This window comes from Onthophagus taurus, chromosome 7 (assembly GCF_036711975.1).
Source record: "Onthophagus taurus isolate NC chromosome 7, IU_Otau_3.0, whole genome shotgun sequence".
NCBI lineage: Eukaryota > Metazoa > Arthropoda > Insecta > Coleoptera > Scarabaeidae > Onthophagus > Onthophagus taurus.
This window is the reverse complement of record NC_091972.1, coordinates 23,794,800-23,816,460: the sequence shown is the minus strand read 5'-3', so window position 1 is coordinate 23,816,460 and position 21,661 is coordinate 23,794,800. Positions and strand designations below refer to the sequence as shown.

The 21,661-nt window shown below is 33.8% G+C and overlaps 1 protein-coding gene across 1 annotated transcript; it reads right to left on the bottom strand.

Moving 5' to 3' along the window:
* Positions 1 to 15,700: 15,700 nt before the first annotated feature.
* Positions 15,701 to 17,620, bottom strand: LOC111425742 (myrosinase 1-like). Its single transcript, XM_023059976.2, has 6 exons — positions 17,528 to 17,620; positions 17,328 to 17,425; positions 16,584 to 17,260; positions 16,103 to 16,534; positions 15,937 to 16,043; positions 15,701 to 15,887 (listed from the first exon to the last, which is right to left on the bottom strand). The coding sequence occupies exons 1-6, from the start codon at positions 17,557 to 17,559 to the stop codon at positions 15,740 to 15,742; spliced, it is 1,494 nt and encodes a 497-aa protein (XP_022915744.2). The 5' UTR covers positions 17,560 to 17,620; the 3' UTR covers positions 15,701 to 15,739.
* Positions 17,621 to 21,661: the final 4,041 nt, after the last annotated feature.

Below are 21,661 nucleotides of genomic sequence, written 5' to 3'. Positions count from 1 at the left end.
ACGATAGAACTAGGGAAAAATAACAAAATAAACTACCTAGACATAAATATAAAAAGAACACAGAATGACAATTTTATATTTAACACATATAGAAAACCCACACAGACAGATACAGTCATACCCTACGACTCATATCACTGTAACGCACATAAAGTGGCTGCCTTTAGATCACACATACATAGAGCATACAATTCAAAAATGAACACAGATAACCTTACCACCGAAATAAATACAATCTACAAAGTTGCGAAAAATAATAACTTCCCAACTTCCATAATAAATGATATTATAAACAAACAACAGAAAAAACAGAAAATGATTAATTGTACTACACTAACGAATCAACATAATGAAGATCAAGGAATTTATTATAGAGCTATAACACTCCAAGGCAACATATCCAACAAAATAAAACAGAGCTTAAAACAATATAATATAAATCTTAATTTCAAACCAAATAGAACATTAGAAAGAATGCTTATAAACAACGAAGACAAAATAAATAAACTGGACGACAATGGTGTATATGTCGTGGTCACATGGCGAAATCCGTCAGTTCCCGAAAATCCTAGGCAGTTCATGAAGCGTCGGCATTTTGTGTAAATGTTAAGGATTTCGTTTTCTGACGAGGCTGTTCATGAAACGCCCGATCATATTCGGCAAATCGCGTACTCCATCTCGGTACACAATCTGCCGTAATAAAGGTATCGAAGGTTCACGAAACGACCAGCACTAACTAAATTAGCAAGCATGGAAAATGATTCTGGAAGAAGTGATGAGGAGCTGTTTAAAGAACACTACAGTCGTTACTACAAAGAAAAACCTAATAAGTGCCCGTACACGGTCGATCAACTAAAAGAAGTAAGTGTTGATGTTTTTTGTTGTTTTGAGATTATAAAATAAAGAATTAATAGATGGCGCTGGAAATTACTCAAGCAAAACAAAAGAATAGCAAGAAAAGCAGAAGAGAGTATTATTTTCTGCAAATGTATGATGTTATGAAAGTAGGCGATCAACAACATGTCATAAAAAAAGTTAAGGAAAAAAACGATCCTTTAATTTATGTCATCCCAGAAGAAGAACTATTTGAAAGGTTATTAGATATTCATATTAGTTGTGGCCATGGGTCCAGAGATAAAATGATCAATATAGGTCAACAAAAATATTTTATTCCGAGGCCTTGCGTAGAAATGTTCTTGTAGGCATGTAAATATTGTCAAACAAAAAAGAATAAAATTGTATCAGAAATTGTTGTAAAACCGATTACTTCTAAAGATTTTATGACCAGAGGTCAAGTAGATTTAATCGATTTTCAATCTATACCCGACGGTGAGTATAAATGGCTATTGAACCATCAAGACCATTCCACCAAGTACGTATGTCTCAGGCCTTTACGTTCAAAACACGCTGTAAACGTTGCGGAAGAACTTTTGAAGATTTTTCTCCAATTTGGTGCGCCATCGATTTTACAAAGCGACAATGGGCGTGAATTTGCGAACAAGATAGTAAAAGAGTTGAAAATCTTGTGGCCACAGTTATTAATTGTTCATGGAAGACCTCGTCATCCTCAAAGGGCAGCGCTAAGCGTTCAAATCAAGATGTCGAGAACATCTTACGGTCGTGGATGAGTGATAATAAATCTACCAGGTGGTCAGTTGGGTGTTATTTTACGCAATGGCAGAAAAATAATTTGTTGCACAGAGTGATAGGCCAGACACGTTATAAGGCAGTTTTTGGTCGTGACCCCAAATTTGGCCTGAAGTCAACAAATCTTCCGCCCACCATTCTTTCAAATATAACTAGAAGAGCTAGAAAATCAGGAAAAAGAAATGGGAGTTTTTAGAAAAGAAGAACACGAACAGCGGTGTGAAGAACCGGTCACAGAAGCAACGAAAGAGCTAGGTATCGAACTAGAGCAGAATGAACTGGATACTAACGAAAAGATCCAAAACGTAGACTCCATATCAAGTGATAATATGGACTATGGAATTGTTGAGCTACAGATGGCGACAAAAGACGATGTAGTAATTTGTCCGGTGTGTCAGAGTGCATTGACCCATGTCAGATATGTGAAAAATGTAAAGTTCTCATACATATATGATGTGCTACTGATGACAAATTGTGCAATTTATGCACTACAGAACAACTAATACAATTACAACGGCAAAACTGTTATGAAGGCCAGAAACGTCAGGCAGAAGATATGGTGTCAACTTCCAAGAAGTGGTTACCTGATGTAGATGTTAGATTATACCTACAAGAAGACCACCATATACCTATCTCAAACAACCATAATATACACCTCCACGAAAACCTCCCGAACCTTAAAAATAGCTGCTCTTTCTATACTATTTTATTTTTCAGTGTGTTTAATGTAAAATTGTTTGTATTTGTGTTATAATACCTCATTTTAACCTGTTAAAAATCAACTCATTCAAGACAAGAAAAATTAAATTGAATACACAACAATCACATCTGACAGATTACCAACATTACAATAGAAAATGATAGAAAATATACCATTGACAGCTTCAACATAACCTAAAATATAATAAAGGGTAATTTATGATAGCACATGTTTAAGAATTTACATTTACATTTTTAATTACTTTAACAAAATATCACAGAGCATGTTTAGATTTTCAAAAACTGAATTGAAGTAAGTTAAAATGTTTTAGAAAATTATATTATGGTAGAAAATGTTATAATAATGACTAATTTATAACTTTAGGAACTCCTGAGGATGCTCCGAAAAGAGCGAAACCGGTAGAGTAATAACAAATTAATACATTTCACCTTTAAGTGCAATATTTGTTTAATTGATATCAAAATAAAGTTATTTCACAGAATACATTAAAATTATCTAAACATTATTAAAATTATTAAGATTATATTTACCGTCAATTTGTTTATTCGAAACCATATTCGATTTCTGACGTACTTTCCATGTGGGCTTATAAGTCAAGTTAACTTCGAGAAATTAAAATTAAAATTGAACCAGTATAAATCAAGTGGAAATTTAAGTAATTTGAGGTGTAAAAAAACTTAGGACACGATTAAAAATTAATAAACTTTGTTATAAAGTAAAAAATCACTATCTTTATGAAATTAAATGTAGAACTAAGATTTTTTAAATATAAACAGGGTTAGATAAAAGGAGCGGTTTTAAATAAACTGGTATGAAAATTGACCAGATGTTATACAAAATCAAGTGCGCAAGTGCATACATTTTCATATAACCTCCCATCTTCATTTCGAAAAATAAAAAGACATAACAAACAATTAAATCAAAATTCTGCATTACATAACGATTTTGTCAAGCTTAATTTAAAATTTAAAATGTAAGTAAAAGTTTATATTTATGCATTGATAAATTTATGGAAATATCTGAAATTATTGAAATCGGTAATATCGTTTATCAGGTTGTTATTTTCGTTATTTTTAAATTTGTTTTTGTATTTAAGGATAAACAGTATATAAGTTCAGTTCTTTGAATTTGTTTATATTTTTAATCAATTTAATGTTACTTATGTCAGACGTGTGTTAATTGTTTTGTAGGTGTTTATAGAATGTGGAGGATGTTCTATTAAGGTGTTCATGAGCTCTTGTTTTTAAGTTTATACCTGGTTGTCCCACATAGAAGCCGTCACAATCGTCACACGATATTTTGTATATGCCACTTATCTTTAACATGTCGAATTTATGCTTGTTATTTATAAACTGGTTGATTAGTTTTTTACCTGAATTAAAGGCTGGGATAAAGTTAAATTTGGATGGCTAAATATTGATTGACAGATTTATGATATTAATTTGTTAATGTGTCGTTTGTAAGTTATATTGAATATTTTTTGAAGTTCCGAAATTTTGAATTTATTGTTAACACCTATATTAAGTATTTTATTTATTTCTTTATTTATGTTTTCATCATTCAGAGGGTAATTAATTAGTCTATTAAACATGAAATTAAAATTAGGATATTTGTGTTGAAGACAATTATATGAATTCCTAGGTATTGTGGCATCGGTGTAGGTGTCTTTGCGAAAAATGTCAAATTCTATTTTATTTTCATTAGTATTATTATATAAAGTTAAATCTAAGATGTTCAGTTTACTTTCAGTTTCTATTTCTGTGATGAATTTCAGATTGCATAGATTATCAAAAATATTTTTCAGTGCTATTAATTGAGCATTGTTACCATCAAAATTCATAAGTAGATCCTCTACATACCTTCCATAAAATTTGATATTATGGTTAATTAATTTGTATTTGTCAGTAAATATAAGTTTTTCAAAATCACTGAAGTAAATGTCTGCCATAATACCCGATATGTGGGAGCCCATGGGGAGTTCATCGTTCATTTCGAAATAATCGTTTTCAAAGATAAAAAAGTTTTGTTGGGTGGCCACTTTTAGAATCTCGATAAATGAAGTTATATTTTCCGAATCAAGTTTTAGTGTATAACTATTTTTTGTTTCTGTTTACAGAAACTGCTATGCCATGTGCTAGTATCCAGCACGGGGGATCTTGGCTTAACTGCCCGGATCAAGAGGAGACAATCTCATTAAAAACCCCAAAGTAAAGGTGGAACAGCTTATGCCGAAAACTTTTATCGCTTTATTGCATTGACCAAGAGGGAAATACTTGGTTCCTAATAAGCGGATTCTGGATACTTGAGGACTTCCAGTTTCAACAAAATCCCCTTACTGCGGCATGCGGGGCTCTACGACGAAGGGTGGGCCCCAACTAAAGAGATTAGCCCTAGCCTGGTACACCGATGCTTCAAAGACAGTTAGATAAGGAGTAGGCATGGGCATCAATGGACCAAATAGCCAGATTAAATTGCCCTTCAGCTCGGACATAACCATTTCTCAAGTAGAAGTTCTTGCTATAAGCTTCTGCACCGCATTGAACCTACAAAAGGGACAGAAAGATGGCATCCATAAACATTTTCATAGACAGTCGGGCCACCCTAAAGGCAATTCAGGTCTACACGCGTGACTCCGCACTGCTCAGAGAGTGTACCTGCAACTCGAGAGAACTCGCTAGGGGCAATGATGTTACTCTATGGTGGGTTTGAGGTCACACCAATATTAAGAACAATGAGAAAGTGGACAAGCTGGCCAGAGAGGCAGCGAAAACGCCCTTCATTGGACCCCAACCCGGTTGTGGGCTACAAAGAAGCTACCTAAAGCAAATAATCAACAATTGGGAGGCCTCAAAGGTGGCCTTACGCTGGAAAGAACTTCCAGGTCACAGACAAGCGAAGAGTATGATAACTCCGTCGCAAAACAAAACCAAAGAGGTTTTATACCTTAGCAAAGGGGATTTAAGAACGCTCTCAGGTTACCTGTCCGGCCATGCGCCCCTAAAATACCACCTGTTCCACATTGGATAAGCTGAGGATCAAACTTGTCGACTTTGTAACGACGAGTCAGAAACGGCTGAACATATACTGTGTAATTGCGTTGACAGAAGCCGACTAAGACACAAAATGTTCGGTAAAGCTCTTTTGACACCTACTGACATAAAGGAACAAGACCTTGGGGCAATATTAAGGTTCATTAAGGAGGGTTCATTAACTTTTGGACGGCTCAAGTTATAATAAATCTTATAGGTCGCGGTAACGAGAGGGGCCGCTCCCCTCAGCCCGGCACGGCAGCAATAATAATAATAATTGCTCCAGATAACAATTTTTTCTACAGACTCTTTTACATTTAAATTAATGTATTTCAGGTATCCCAGGTGAAGCAATATCCTATTTTCTCTGTTGCATCATAAACTGTATAATTGAAAGTCCATACTTTTAAAGAATAGAATTTTTGTAAATTCGCCGACAGTATTTTGGTGTTCGTCTCGGTTTTGTAATCCTCTTTATCCTGTCGCTTTAATTTATACCGACTATCTGCATCAAGAATGTTCAGAAATGTGCGTCATAGTTAGTTTGTAATACACGACGTTCTTCCAGGGACGCAGATTCTTTGAGTTTGATAACATATCCATCACAAGTGTCACATGTATCATTCCCTGCTTCTTTGAAGGATAAATTAAATTCCGAATTGAAAATTTCTGTATACAGCCATTGCCTGGGAATATTCTTTTAAAAATTTGGTTTCCTACACATTCTTCATAAAAACAGCGATACATCATTGAAATGTTGAGATGGCTGCCTAAGTACTTTCTCTGAGATTTATTTAGTATGATTCTATACATGGGAACTTCTGTATATGCTCTCTGATATTGTTTCTTACATATAAGAAAATTTTGTTTGAGGCTTCATGTTTATCCCTTTGATCAGGTATTACGATGCCACCAACTTATCGTTTCGACAATGCATTACGTACAGAGGTTTGGGATATATTTAAGGTGTTAAGAAAATAAGTACGACACACGTTAAACTTCTTACCATTTACACACAAAAAATGCTTCAACGATGTTGTTCTTTTTCCATCACGAGATCCCGTTCTAGCATGAACACGGTTAACTGGAACATTCTTCAATACAGCTAGCTATAAATTGTCTTTTCTGGTCAAGTTCGATGCTACTATTCCAAAATTTTGAATGAATTAGAGCAAGACTCTCAACCGGTATATGCTGTTTATATTGCTTTTTGTATTCATCACGACAAGGTACTTTCATTTCATTTTTTCCAATAAGCTTGTTGGTGGTTGACAGATATTCTTCGCCAGCAGTTCTCCTTTGCTTTCTAATGTTTTTGTTCCAATTGACAGAATTTCTTTTCCTTTTCTTTCCTTTAGTTTCTCGAATTTCTCCTCCTCTTGTTCTTCTTGCAGCTCACTTGTATCACTACATCTCTCAAGTAGATTAGGTGGGTCCTTGAATGGGGTACAGTAGTAATTTAATTTGAATTTTCAAAATTAATTGTAGAAGATTTCTTGAATTTGGTATTTTTATCTTCATTTACACAGTTTACAACAAAATGCTCTGATGAGCTTTCTGATATCTGAGACTCGTCTGTATTATTTCTGAGAATTTCTTCTGTATTGACAAAACAATGTGTTTTTACTAACAGAGATGGTTTTGTACCACACCGTTATTCAAAAAAATTACATCCCTGTAGCATTGCCATATCCGATTGCAATAATTTTCACATTTTCATGAGTGATGACCTGCGTGCTATTAGTCGTCGGATATATTTCCATGATGATCTCAACATCAGCTGTAATATTATCTTGCGTGTTATCTGCCACAGAAGCTAAAAAATACCAAAACTTGTTGTGTTAAACCCATGTAATTTTTTAGTTACCGTTCTTCTCGGTTAAAAGTGAGGTTACAACAGGTTTTTCAGATATTTCGTTGCACTCGACTTGTACTAGTGTTAGTTGTACTATTTTTTTGCCCCTTGATGAGTATTAAAAACCATTAATACTATTTGGTTCTGTTTAATAGAGGACTTAATATCAATAATCTGCACCTATCTAGCAAACGGGAAGAAAAGCGGAAAAAAATACTTAATGGAGAATCAAAACCTCAAAAATTGAAAAAAAAAATGGACTTAATACTGTTTGGCTCTGAGGGCCAGATATGTTAATTATTGTCTTAATGAATATGATCGAGAAATTAGTTATCTCATAATCTGATGCACTCTATCTGGCCGAGAAGTATAAAAAACATTTTGAAGCAAATTTAATAAGGATTTAATGTGCTATAAATGATTTCTTATTTTTCATAAACGTCGTTGTTATGACTTTTAACTGTATACGTTTGATGGTTATAGATTTTAATAGTATAAATTAAAACGATCATATCTCAAGACCGGATTGAGATATAATGGTGAAATAAAGCACATTTTGAAGCAAAATTAATAAGGATTCAATATGCTATAAAAACACATTTTGCATAAACTTCGTTATGATTTTTAAAATCTAACTTATCATCTTTGATTGTTCCGCATCTTATATTTATAAAAACAGAAATAATAAATCATATCTCAAGAATGAATTGAAACATCAGAATGAAATAAATAACATTTTGAAGCAAATTTTATAAGGATTTAATGTGCCATAAACAATTTCTTATTTTCCATAATCATTGCTCTTACGATTTTTTAAATTCAACTCTGCACGTTTAATTTTTAGTGATTTTAATAGTATAAATTAGAAAGGAACAGATTTAGATATAATGATGAAATAAAGGACATTTTGAATCAAAATTAATAATGACTCAATGTGCCAAAAATGTTTTCTTATTTTCCATACATATTGATCTTACGATATGTTAAATTGAACTCTGCACGTTTGATAGTAATAGATTTTAATGGTATAAATTAAGGAGATCATAATATGATCAGATTGGGTGATTGGTTATGTAAGTTCAACTAAAGTTAGGTTAAAAAAAGTTGAACAACGTATATACTTTTCCAGTCCTAGTAGTGACTTTGAAGTCTCTGAAAAATTGTTTTTATCGGGCTCTAATGATGAATACGAACTTGTCTTCATGTAGCGAAGACTCAAGTAGTGAGGATTCAAGTTATCTACTAGTCCCTCATAGACCTAATGACACCCTAGCTATTAATGATAACTTGAAAAAAAATTGTTCCAGGTCATCATGGTGAAGTAAGAAAATTGCCGTTTTAGTATAACCTTGGTCCTATCCCTGGAACAATTTTTTTTTAAGTTTAATATCGGGATCGAACAAATCTTCCTGCTTCAAATTAATGATAACGACACAGAAATAATAAATGAAACCAAAAGAAGTAAAAAAGGAACACGAAATATAAATAACTGGAAAAAAGTAAAAAATAAATTACTTAAGAACTCAGGGCAAATTACACAACGAAAAACTGTTGAGTTCCGAACGATGGGCCCCGTTGTAAAGATAAATGTGTTCTATCTTGTTCAAAGAACTTGACAGAGAACCTCAGATTATGCTCACTATAGCGCCAACGAGACTTCTTGATTTTGTGGATTGAACCACTTATTCTAAAATACTGCCGCATATCTGCCCCAGAACAAAGAAAGCCTAATTGCGCTTTTTATCTCATGAATAATGATAAAAAGGTAAGAGTATACAAAATGTTCTTAATAAATACCTTGGGAATAACAGAAAGGACGATTTGCTCTGTAATCCACGCCTAAGTAAGTGGAACTGGAATTGACTCTTCAGACAAAAGAGGTAAACTTAACTAACTTTGAGTTAGTAGTAATTTTATAATTAAAACCCTTTTAAAAATTAAAATACAAAGATAGACGTGTTGTCTTGTTGAATGCTTATAATGGAATGGATTTACATCGAAATATCAAGAAAATGGTAACATAGCAATTTGGGTAATTTGATAAAAGTTATAATTTCTATGTGAAGGTAGGTTGTGTACGCTACAGCTTTCACAAGAAAACCAAACGTAAAAAGCAACATTAAAAGTACGAAAATAAAAGATAAATTAGCAAGAAAAGTTAAAGTGAACTTTGAATTGTTTTTTGATAGAAAATGCGTCGTTACTATGGCAGTTATTTAACTTGTCATTAAGTAAAAATGCGGGTTTTAATAGTTATTTATATTACAAGTGGGCTAGAAACATAATTACTGTACGAGTGTGGAGTCACACGAGTACTGTAATTATGCTCTAACCCACGTGTGATATACAGCATTTTATCTACGACTGCTAAAAATTACTAAAAAATCTATTTCTTTAAAAAAGGCTATTTGACATTTATAAAAATATTTTTAAATGATTGTTGACAATTTTGAATTGTCAGATTCAACCACATGTTTACTCATCTGGAATAAGTGTTTCGAAATGTAAAAACATAACAATTAATGTTTATAATAAATAGTATTGTTTCTCTGTAAGTAGATAGCACTTTTCCTTTTGTATTGTTGCTCGTTTCAATAAATTAAGTCTGTTCTGATTAGGCTAAAAATGCGTTACGTAATGAAACCAGTGCGGTAATGAACTTCATTACGTAACTCAAATCACCTCAAATGAGTGCGGTAATGATGACTTATCCAAGCAGTCGTAGATAAACGATTTATATTTATAGGTAAGTCTTTGTTATTTTTTGAAATTATGAATGTCGTTCGAAGCCTTTTAAGAACTTTAAAACGGCTTCGTAATGAGAGATAAGTGAAGCTTGCATGCTTTCAATTTTGACAAAAACGTAATCGGATTTAAAAAGATCTTTATGAAGAAAAGGTTTGTCTCGTGAATGAAATGACGTTTCGGTTGGTTGTAGGTTCGAAAATGTTTCACGCAAATTCTCCAAAATGGGTTCCGTCTCTAACGAATGTTGCGACTTTACGAAGAATTTATCAGGTAGTCGGAGAGGTTGGTCGTAAACAAATTCGGCAGAGGAACAGCCGAGGTCTTCCTTAAGAGAAGATCGGAGGCTTAAAACAACGACGGGAAGATCGTCATACCAGTTGATCTTGCTACCTCTGGCAATTAAGGCGGTTTTGAGAGTTCGATGGAATCTCTCCAAAATGCCATTACTTTGCGGATGGAAAGTGGATGTGTGGATCTGGTGTGTACCTAAAATGCTGTTAAACTTTGAAAATAACGAAGATTCAAACTGTCTACCTTGGTCATGCGTGATGGTGTGAGGTATTCCGAACCTATAAAAATAATTGCGACAGAGAGTGTCGGCTATCGTTGAAGCGGTGATATCTTTGAGCGAAAATGCTTCTGGTCAGCAACTGAAGCGATCAATTGCAGTGAGTAATTACGAATAGCCTTTAGAAGGTGTAAGGGGTTCATATCGACCAACTAAGTCGATATGAACGTGTTCAAATCTGCCACTTGGTATAGGGATTTTTTGGATAGGTGATTTTGTATGTTTGTTCACTTTGGCTCGTTAGCATGGTAAACATCTCTTTGTCTACAATCGAATATCTTATGACGTATGTAGCCAATAGAAACGGTACGTATTCCGGAATGTGAAATATTGTGCAATTTGTTGAAAATGATTTTTCTAAATTTGTGTGGCACGTAAATTCTTGACAATGGTGAATTTTGCTGAAATAAATGAAAATTAAGTAAATGTTTGTTGGAAAATTGTTTTTTGAGTAAGTGCGTTAATTGTATATCCTGGTCTTGAGCAATTTTAATAGATTTTAAATCTGGATAATCGGAATTAAGGGATTCAACATTGATGCGTGACAAAGTATCTGCCACAACGTTCGAATCTCCTTTAATACATTTAAGTTCAGATGTGAACTGGATGATATAACTCAGATAACGAGTCTGTCGGGGAGTTTTATCGGTTTTTGAAAGTATTGAATTAATTAAAGGTTTGTGATCAGTAAAAACAAGGAATTGATTTCCATGCAGAAAATGTTTAAAGAACTTTATCGCGGAATAAATCTCTAAAAGCTCTCTATCAAAAGTAGAATAATTAATCTGGCTTGGAATTAATTTTTTAGAAAAGAAAGCTAAAGGTCGTGTTTCGTTGTCTGAAGTTTGAGCAAGAACTGTTGAAGAATCCGTTGATGGATGAGTAAGGATGGCAAATTTAGTTGGTTCTTTCTTAGATGTTTTAAAAGAAATGTCGTGATCACTCGACTATATTGATATAAATTTCTGTTTTTTGGAATAAAGGGTATTCGATAAATTATATAGAGGACCCAAAATGTTGCAAATGTTAGGAATGAACCTATGATAGAAATTTATCATTCCTAAAAACCTTTGTAATTGTTTCAATGTTGTTGGAGTTGGAAATTCCGAAATTGCAGCAATCCTGGACTGAGAAGGTCGGATTCCTTCGGCAGAAATTTGATGACTTAAAAAATCTAGAGCAGTTACACCAAATACACATTTCGAAGGTTGAATAGAGATGTTGTAAGAACTTAATCTTTTGAATAAATGTTCTAAATGTTGGTAATGCTCTTCCTCGCTTTTATTGGCAACAAGGATGTCGTCCAGACACCCTCCATTAATCCTCCATTAAATCCATTCCATTACAAGCAATGGAATGGATTAACATCGAAATATCAACAAAATGGTAACATAGCAATTTGGGTAATTTGATAAATTTATAATTTCTATGTGAAGGTAGGTTGTGTACGCTACAATAAAAACGAAATAAACAAAGAGAATGAAAATGTAAAAGTGAACGAAGGCGATGAAGACGATAAGGAAAAGAGTGAAGATGACTACAGAAGAAGTGAGGGTGAAGAGTATGAAGAAGAGAACAAGGTGGAAGAAAAAGAGGTAGAACAAACGATTAGAACCAACAAACCAAGGGAAGAATAAGACAACATGAATGGGAACCTAATTAGAGAAGAAAGAGAAGAATTGAATGAAGTTTTGCTTCAAAATGACGATATATTTGCCAGAAATTTCAACGAAATCGGGCAAACTAAATCGACGGAAATGGTCATTGAATTAACCAACAACGAACCAATAACATGCCGACCATATCGTACACCGTAAACCTTTGGATGCCGGTATTATTCGCGAATCGGCGTCGGATTACGCAAGTCCGACAGTCTTGGTAAAGAAATCGAACGGTGATGAACGTTTATGTGTAGACTATAGACGCTTAAACCAAATAACAAAGATAATGTATGTGCCGATGATGAACATTGATGAGCAGCTAGACGGGTTATCGGGAAATAAATATTTTACTATATTAGATTTGTCAAGCGAGTATTACCAAATTCTTATCGCGGAAAAGTGTCGAAGGTTTACTGCTTTTGTAACCACGGACGGACAATACGAATTTACGCGCATGCCTTTTGGACTGGTTAACGCGCCGAGTGTTTTCTAAAAGTTAATGACTCATGTGACTAATAAATTAAAATCTGGGTATGTTTCAGTATACATGGATGATGTGCTTATACCGAGCAAAACTGTAAAAGAAGGTATGGAAAAGTTATAAGTGTTGCGCATATTTAAAGAAGAGGTGTTAACACTCAACAAAACAAAATGTCGATTCCTGCAAGATAAAGTTAATTATTTGCGTTTGGAAGTGACCGGAGATGGAATACGTCATGGAACGAGAAAAATTGGGACTTAAATACGGCACTTCAAGCAGCCACAATCTGCACGTGAGGTTAGACAGTTCTTGGGTCTAACTGGATTCTTTAGAAAGTTTGTGCAAAACTACGCCTTGATTGCAAAACCGCTTACCTTATTAACTAGAAAAAAAGCCGATTGAATTTGGACCGAAGACCAACAACAGGCATTTCAAGAATTGAAGACTCGATTAACACACAAGCCGATACTAACATTATACAACCATGAAGCCGATCTAGAAGTACACTCAGATGAGAGCAAAAATGGGTTGGCAGGAATTCTTTTTCAACGAGTGCTGAAGGGAGCCTTACAACCAATAATGTATTACAGCAGACAGACGACAGAACTAGAAAGCAAGTATCACAGTTTTGAATTAGAGGCATTATCAGCTACTGAAGCTATCGAAAGATTTAGGATGTATCTTTTGGGTAACAAATTTACATTGGTCACCGATTGTAACTCTCTCAAAACAATGATGAAGAAGAAAATCTATCGCCGCAAATTGCCAGATGGATCCTTAAACTGCAAGAATTTGATTTTGATGTCGTACATCGACCGGGCGAAAGCATGAAGCATGTGGATGCCTTAAGCCGATCACCACACGAGATTCCGAGATTCACGGAACCGGTAAGCTTGGATGTCTTAAACATTAAACCAGAAAATTTTGGCTGGCTGCTAACTATGCAACTACAAGATACTAAAATTGCGAATATTAGAAATACTCTAACGAACAAACCAGGTACCAATGAAGAGCGACAAATTCACAAAGACTTTACTTTCAAAAAGAATGCACTGTACATACAGAGTAATTGACAAGAAATAAAAATGGGTAGTTCCAAGGGAAATTATTTGGCAAGTAATAAAATCGAGTCATGATGAGATGGGACACTATGAAATTGAAAAGACACTAGAGATTATAAAGAAACATTACTGGTTCCTAAAGATGCGGAAGAAGGTTACAAACTACATCAAGTCTTGTGTAGAGTGCTGTTATCATAAAGCGAAAAGTGGAAAATGAGAGGGAGAGCTACATGTTATTGAAAGAATACCGATATCGTTCCATACCGTGAATATTGACCACCTAGGACCTTTTCCTAGAAGTTCCAAAGGGAACGCACACATCGTTGTCTATGTGAACAATTTTACAAAGTATACAGTTTATAAAGTATATAGTATGGAGGCAGTACGAGACACGAGCGCTAAGTATGTTATCAAAACGTTGGAAACCGTTTTTTCAATTTTTGGACCACCTAACCGACTGATATCCGACAGGGGGACAGCATTTACGGCAAAACAATTTGAAAATTTCTGCAAGGAACACAATGTTACTCATATCAAAACTGCTGTAGCCACACCACGGGCAAACGGACAAGTTGAACGCTTTAATAGAACCATCACCAATGCTATTACTACCACTTGTAAGAAACCAGATGGAAAAGATTGGGACCTAAGGCTAAAACTGATACAATACGCAATGAATTCTGTTAGTAATAAAACTACGAAAGAAACACCTCATGATCTTCTATTTGGTTTTCAACCTAGAAATATCTTTAAAAATAAATTGACTTTAGCCCTATAAGACGAAGACATAATAGATCGAACGATTTTGAGATTACAAGCTTTAGAAAGAATCAAAGACGAACAAGTGAAGCAGAAAGAGTATTTTGATAATCACAGAAGGAAACCTACGAAATATCACGTGGAAGATCTTGTTCTGATCCAGAAAGATCCTGTTGCTACGGGGGAACCGAGAAAACTAAAACCACACTTTAAAGGACCATACCAGATAGCCGAAGTATTCCCGAACGATAGATATAGAATCGTAGACATAGAAGGAGCTGAAAATTCTCAAAGGAAATTCAACCAATTTTACTCAGCTGACCGCCTAAGAACATGGTGTGCACCCTACGATCCGAATGAAGTCGAGGACGACTACAATACTAGCGAAGCCGAATGTGAGAACCTTTTTTTTCATCAGTGTGTTTTTTTAGGGAGAAGACAAAAAAATTTGTTTGTATAATTTAGGCCTCTATTAATTTATCTTTTTTATTTATTTATAATTTATCTTACAATTTTTATGTGGTTAATTTTCTATCTATTTTATATAAATGTTTTAATGTTAAGCATTGATAAATTCTTGAAAGAATAAGTAAGGAATATGTGTTTAACACTTCATTTATTTTCACAGTTAGTACTTCAGATAATTTTTTTCTTCTTTTTGGTCTCCTGTAAAATTTCAGTTTTAGCAGTTGCGTCATTGTTCTTTTAGAACAGCGATATCTCAAGTAGGGATTGAGATATAATGGTGAAATAAAGAACATTTTAAAGAAAATTTAAGAAGGATTCAATGTGCCACAAATGATTTCTTATTTTCCATAAACATTGTTATGATTTTTTAAACTTTGCTCTGTATCTTTGATTATTTCGCCTCTTATTGTATTTATAAAAGCAAAAATAAAAAAATCATATCCCAAGAACGAATTGAGGTATCAGGATGAAATACAGAATATTTTGAAGCAGATTTAATAAGGATTCAAAGTGCCATAAATGATTTCTTGATGTATTCCATTAAACTGGGTAATGACGATAAGATTCAGCTTCATTCCGTTGACACTGATACCGAAATGATACTCTTTTAGGAGAAAGAAATTGGATTAAAATATCTAGAAATAAATTTACCGACAAAAAATGTTAGGTTATGAACAGGGAATAAAGTGAGTGTTTAAAAAATCGTGTAAAAACTATTTATTGAACACTTCTTTCTGATTATTATGTACATTTCTGAAAACCTGGTGGTTGATAATTCTTATCAATTTTGCCAGTTTTTATTATATTTTGATAGTTATACGAAGACCTTTTAGCCGTTCTTGTCCTATTGGGAGAGTTAAAATCAACGTGGTATAGTCCAAATTTTTGCCTAAAATACACAATTAAAAAATAAAGTTATAAAACCGTTATAAACTTACGTGTATCCACTTCCCCATTCAAAATTATCTAAGAAACTCCAAGCTATGTATGCGGTAACATTACAACCATCTTTATTTATTGCATCTCTTAATTCTTCCAAATAACTCTAAATTAAAATTTAAAAAAAATTTTAATCGAAGCTAATTCTTCTTCACAAAAACTTACATTCATATATTTGACTCTTCCACAATCATTTATATCTCCTCTATCGGCGAATCCGTTCTCAGTAACGATAACTTCAATGTTATTATACTGAGTTCGAATCCAATTTAATATCTTTCGAAAGCCCCATGGTACCACCTTCAACCAAGGTGCCGATGAAGATGGCCATGAGCTGTTTTGAAAGCAGGTTACACCTGCATCTGATTCCAATGATGGCTGGGTTGCATTAGTTCCGGGTTTACAAATTCTCGTTGTATAATGATTATACCCAAGAAAATCTGCTGAACCTCGAAGTTCTCTAATTTCGTGCATTGTAAATGTGGGAAGACGAGATCTAGGGTAGTTTTGCTCTTTACTTAATCGTCCGATTCGTTGCTTCATTACACTTGGATAATCGCCATATTTTGAAAAAATTGGATGAGCAAACCATCCTAACTGAAACATTAAATGATAATTAATTGAATTTAAATTTCCATTCAATTACTTCAAATTGAAGCTTAGTTTCCGCGGCGTTAACATCATCCTTGTTTTTGGAATTTGGTTCGTACCAAATACTTTGATGGGTAATACCAACTTTACCCTTTTGCTTTTCTTTCAAATGTTTTTGATAATATCTATAAACTTTATAATGACTTAGTAATAAAGTATGCCCGCACAAATAGGGTCCTATCCCCGGCGAATTATAATCCGGCGCTAATTTCATTAAAGGAGAACCTTCGTAACCACCAGTACACAAAATTTGCGCTTCGTTTATCGTTATCCAATATTTAACCCTATCCCCAAATTGATTAAACAAAACTTTGGCGTAATCTAGTAAATAATCAGACATTAAAGGATTTGTCCATCCTCCTAAGTCTTGAAGGCTTTGAGGAAGATCCCAATGGAAAATAGTAACCATAGGTTGAATACCGTTTTGAAGAAGTTTATTGATTAAGTTATTATAATAATGTATTCCATCTGGATTCGTGTAGTTTGCAAAGCCATATGGTAAAATTCTTGACCAGGAAATTGAAAATCGATAAAAGTGAACGCCTAGATTTTTTAACAGATTAACATCTGTATCTGTCTTGTGATAAGCATCACACGCTACATCTCCCGTGCTGTTGTCCACAATAAAATTGTTGTAATGTGTTGCTGTGTCCCAGATATTTTGACCTTTTCCTAAAGTAGATATTTAATGTTAAACTTTCTGGGTTATTTGTTTTTTCTATTTTTAATAAATTATTACCATTGACATTCCATGCACCTTCTACTTGATAAGCGCTTGTTGCTACGCCAAACTTGAATTCATTGGGAAACTTTTGGTCATCTGCCGAAGCTAAACATCTAAAAAAATCAATTTATTATAATTATTATAATTGTGGTTCCGAATTAAAAGAGAGAATCGTATTTAAGCAAACAATTATTTTAACTTATTGTAATACATACCTTAACAACAATACAACGATTAACGTTCTCATTCTACAATAGTTTCTCAAACGACTGACTATGGAATTAAAAAAGAATGGTTTTTACATATTTATATACGTTTTATTTACATTCCATTTATAACGATGGTAGTCGCATTAGTCATTCTTTTAAAAATATAAAATTCTGATGTGAAATATCATATTTATTCAGATTCTTTTATGAATATTCACATTAAGTATTTAAGTTATTGGTGACAATTTTAAAAATAAATTCTTAACCCGTGCGACGATAGCAACAAATCTCCCAGCAACAAACTTTTACCCGTAATTTCCTATCTACTTTCTTAGCTGATATTTTCCTTATTATTAGAGATAGCGAAAAACTAAATGCACCACTTGAAAGCTTGAACCTATTTCTATCTAAAACCGGTAACGTTTTCGTCTGCCGATAAGTTGATATTAAGATCAATAAAAAATGAAGAACACCGCTCTGTACTTAAAATAGCTAAAAATTACCAAACTTCAAGACCTTGTGCAATTATTATAAAACCGAATTTTAAAAAACTGTAATCACAGTCAGAAAGAGCGGTCCTTCAACTATCTTAATCCGGGTTTTCGTCGGTCAATATCTATCGGCGTCATGCTTAAATCACCCTTAATATCTATCCCTGCACGCAGAAACTTTTAAATACTCTTCCTCTAAACAACTTTCTTATTTGATAGGAGGAAAACTATAGAAGTATATCTATCTTATCGAAAATTTTCTGCTTTTTATAATAATAACTTTCTTATATGACCAGGAGAAAATTCTAGAACCTTTTTAATTTAACAACAATTATTAATAAAAATAATTAAAAAGATGTACAAAAATTGTAATAAAAAATAGCTTACATAATCTTTGAAATTTTTTTTTAAGTTATACAGTGTAGTGTGCTATGGCACGCCAACTAATTATTATATAAAAAAACAAAAAATAAAAAGTTGAATGTTTTATAAAGAACAATAACAAGACGTTATATATTATTATATAAAGACGTTTTTTAAAACGTCTTTATAAAATAACGATATAATTTTATTAATTTATAAAAGTTGGTCTTACTAGACTTTCTTACGAGACTTTGTGATTACATCCCATACTAGTAGAGTTACGAATAAATATACTATATACAGTGTGTCCCCGGATAGGTGAAGCGACTCTTATAAAAGGTAACATTTTTTCGATATTAATTGTCATTTTTTGGGGTTTAGCCCTGCTTGGTTAAAGGCTAATTTTGAACATATTTTGAAGTTTTAGGAAACAAGTGAGTGTTAACAGTGAAGCAAAAACTCCCAAACCGTTCTTAAAATGTTCACAAAAAATTAAGTGTTTATTTGCCTACAAAAGAAAACAGTTAATCGGTTTCATCATAATTTTTTTTCTTTTTTCTTATAATGTACACTTCCTGCTGTAAGAAATCTTTTAATTAAACGCCAACTAGTACTTCTTTTAATTCCAGCATTTGGAAATTTTTCACTAAATAAAGCAATAACTGTATTTATTCATTTTTCCCCGGTTCCATAATACTGAATCACGTAAACTTTTTTCTCTAATGTTAACATTGTATTTAGAAGACACTTTAAGTTTACTAAATTACAGTGTGACAGATTAACATTGACAGGAAACCAATTTTGTTTTTCCATAGCTGTCTTTGTTAGAAATAAAATTTTTTGATTTATTCTGAACAAAACCTCTTAGTAACACTTTCACGTACTGTAATCAGAAAAGGTACTTTACCTGCCACAAAAAGAGTATTTCTTTCACTGCCAAGGTTCACTTGTTCACTTGTTGGTACACTCGTGATCTTTTTAAATGAAAAGTAAAGAAGGATGGCTAGCTCGGAGTCGGGGACGCTCGGGTTGGTTTATTTTGAGACCCGGGGCGAGACTTCTTCTCTACCTGCTTTGGTCGTCATGATTACTCCGGCCCCTTAGCCTTGCGCCGGGTTTCAAAGTAAACCATCCCGACCGTCCCCGACTCCGAGCTAGCCATCCTTCTTTAATTTTCATTTAAAAAGATCACGAGTGTACACTCACCCCATAAAATGAGGGATTGATTATCAAATGGGAAAACAAAGTGTTTTCATGTTTTTTTGCAAGTTTATTACGATTTTTATAACAAATGTTCAAATTGTCGACCTTCTTCGGTCTCGCAATGACCCAACCGCCCATAAACCATCAGTAGCATATCCCTTGTGATATTGGTGGTTTCTTCAAATATGAGATTTTTCACATCATTTATTGATTCTGGTTTTGTTGCATAAACTCTACTTTTCAGAAACCCTCAACAGAAAAAATCCAATGGTGTTAGGTCAGGAGATCGTGGTGGCCACTCAATTTCACCTGTTCTACCAATTCAACGGTTTGGAAACGTGCGGCTTAAAAAGTCTCGGACTGCGCGACTAAAATGTGGAGGAGTACCATCTTGTTGGAACCACTTATTGTCAATATCATTAGGTACACTTGGAATCACTTGATTTTCTAACAGTTGCAATCCCAAACAGATCCTTGGGTTGGGTTGGGTTGAGTTGAAAAAATGTGAAGTTATAACCCGTGTACCTAATAGCATTCCTGAACATCTAGCTGATGCGAATCAAATTAATAAGTATTTCGCAAGCGTAACCTCTTCGAGTGACCTATTGACATTGATTGATATAATTTTTATATGCATAATGTTATTATAAAAGATTCATTTAATTTTGAATTGGTCACTGATTTGGACATAGAGAGGATTATTCGCTCAATAAGAAGCAATGCTGCAGGACTTGATGGGTTAAGCATTAGAATGATCAATTATTGTTGCCCACACATAATTCCTCAAATAAAAGATGTTGTTAACTCCTGCATATCAAACTGTCAATATCCTAACGTTTGGAAAAAGGCAAAAGTGATTCCTTTGCTGACCTACGTCCGATCAGCATCTTACCGGTGTTGGGGAAGATTATGTGTGAGCAATTACGCGACTTTGTCTATAGAAATGAATTATTACCTGAGGTGCAATCTGGCTTCAGGTCGGGACATAGTTGCACCACCGCATTGTTGAACATTGTGGATGATATTCTGAGGGCATCTGATAATGGAAAGGTAACTGTGCTGTGCTTGCTTGACTATTCTAAAGCCTTTGATAGAATGAATCAGAAAATGTTGTTTTCAATACTAAATCATATAGGGTTGAGTCAATAAGCAATAAGTCTCCTGATAGATTATTTATCAGATAGGGAGCAACAAGTAACAGTAAATGATTGCCTTTCAGATAGTGTATTGGTAAAATTCGGATGCCCACAGGGATCAATATTACCCCCTCTATTGTTTAACATCTATACAAGCAATTTTAAAAATATAATGCGGTATTGCACAGCCCATTGGTATGCGGATGATACGCAGATTTACTATTCGTAATCAGAGTCGGAGATGGACGCTGCGTGTGCCAGAATTAATGATGATTTGAAACGACTAGTTCAGCTTTCTGATGAACATGGCTTACGCGTCAACCCACAAAAAACAGAACTAATACTATTTGGCCCAAAATCACTTAAACAACGATTAATAAACAAAATTAACATTAAAATTAACAACGAGCAGTTAGTATTTAGCAAGCCTGTGAAAAACTTAGGTGTAATATTAGATGAAAATTTAAAATTTGATTTGCACATTAATAAATGCCTACAGAAGGCCTATGACTCTCTAAAACTTATTTATTCTAATCGGGCGTACATAAATAAAGCAACTAAGCGATTACTATGTGATAGCATAGTGTTATCACATTTATTATCTGTATTACCCATTTCTAACGTATGCACTTAAATATAAAATCCAAAAAGTGCAAAACTCTTGTATACGTCTATTGTTTGGGTTGAAGCGAAGGGATCATGTAAGTCATAAACTGTCGGCAATAAGCTGGTTAAATATGCAGTCGAGACGCCTGGCACATGCGGCGTTGCTGTTTCGCAATTTACTAGTTGGAGAAAAGCTGCATACTTGTTTAGAAAAATTTCTTTTCGCTCCGATGTGTACAATCTTAAGCTAAGATTTAAGGTAACGCTAACACCGCCTTTACACAGAACAGAATTTTTGAAGAACAGCTTTACCTACCAAATTTATAAAATATTTAAGGAGT

Excerpts from the sequence above, each read along its gene's own strand:
- LOC111425742 (XM_023059976.2), bottom strand. The coding sequence starts at position 17,559 with ATGAGAACGTTAATCGTTGTATTGTTGTTAAG. Across the intron at positions 17,426-17,527 it reads ATCGTTGTATTGTTGTTAAG|ATGTTTAGCTTCGGCAGATG; the intron begins GTATGTATTACA and ends TGATTTTTTTAG. Across the intron at positions 16,044-16,102 it reads GAAGAGTCAAATATATGAAT|AGTTATTTGGAAGAATTAAG; the intron begins GTAAGTTTTTGT and ends ATTTTAATTTAG.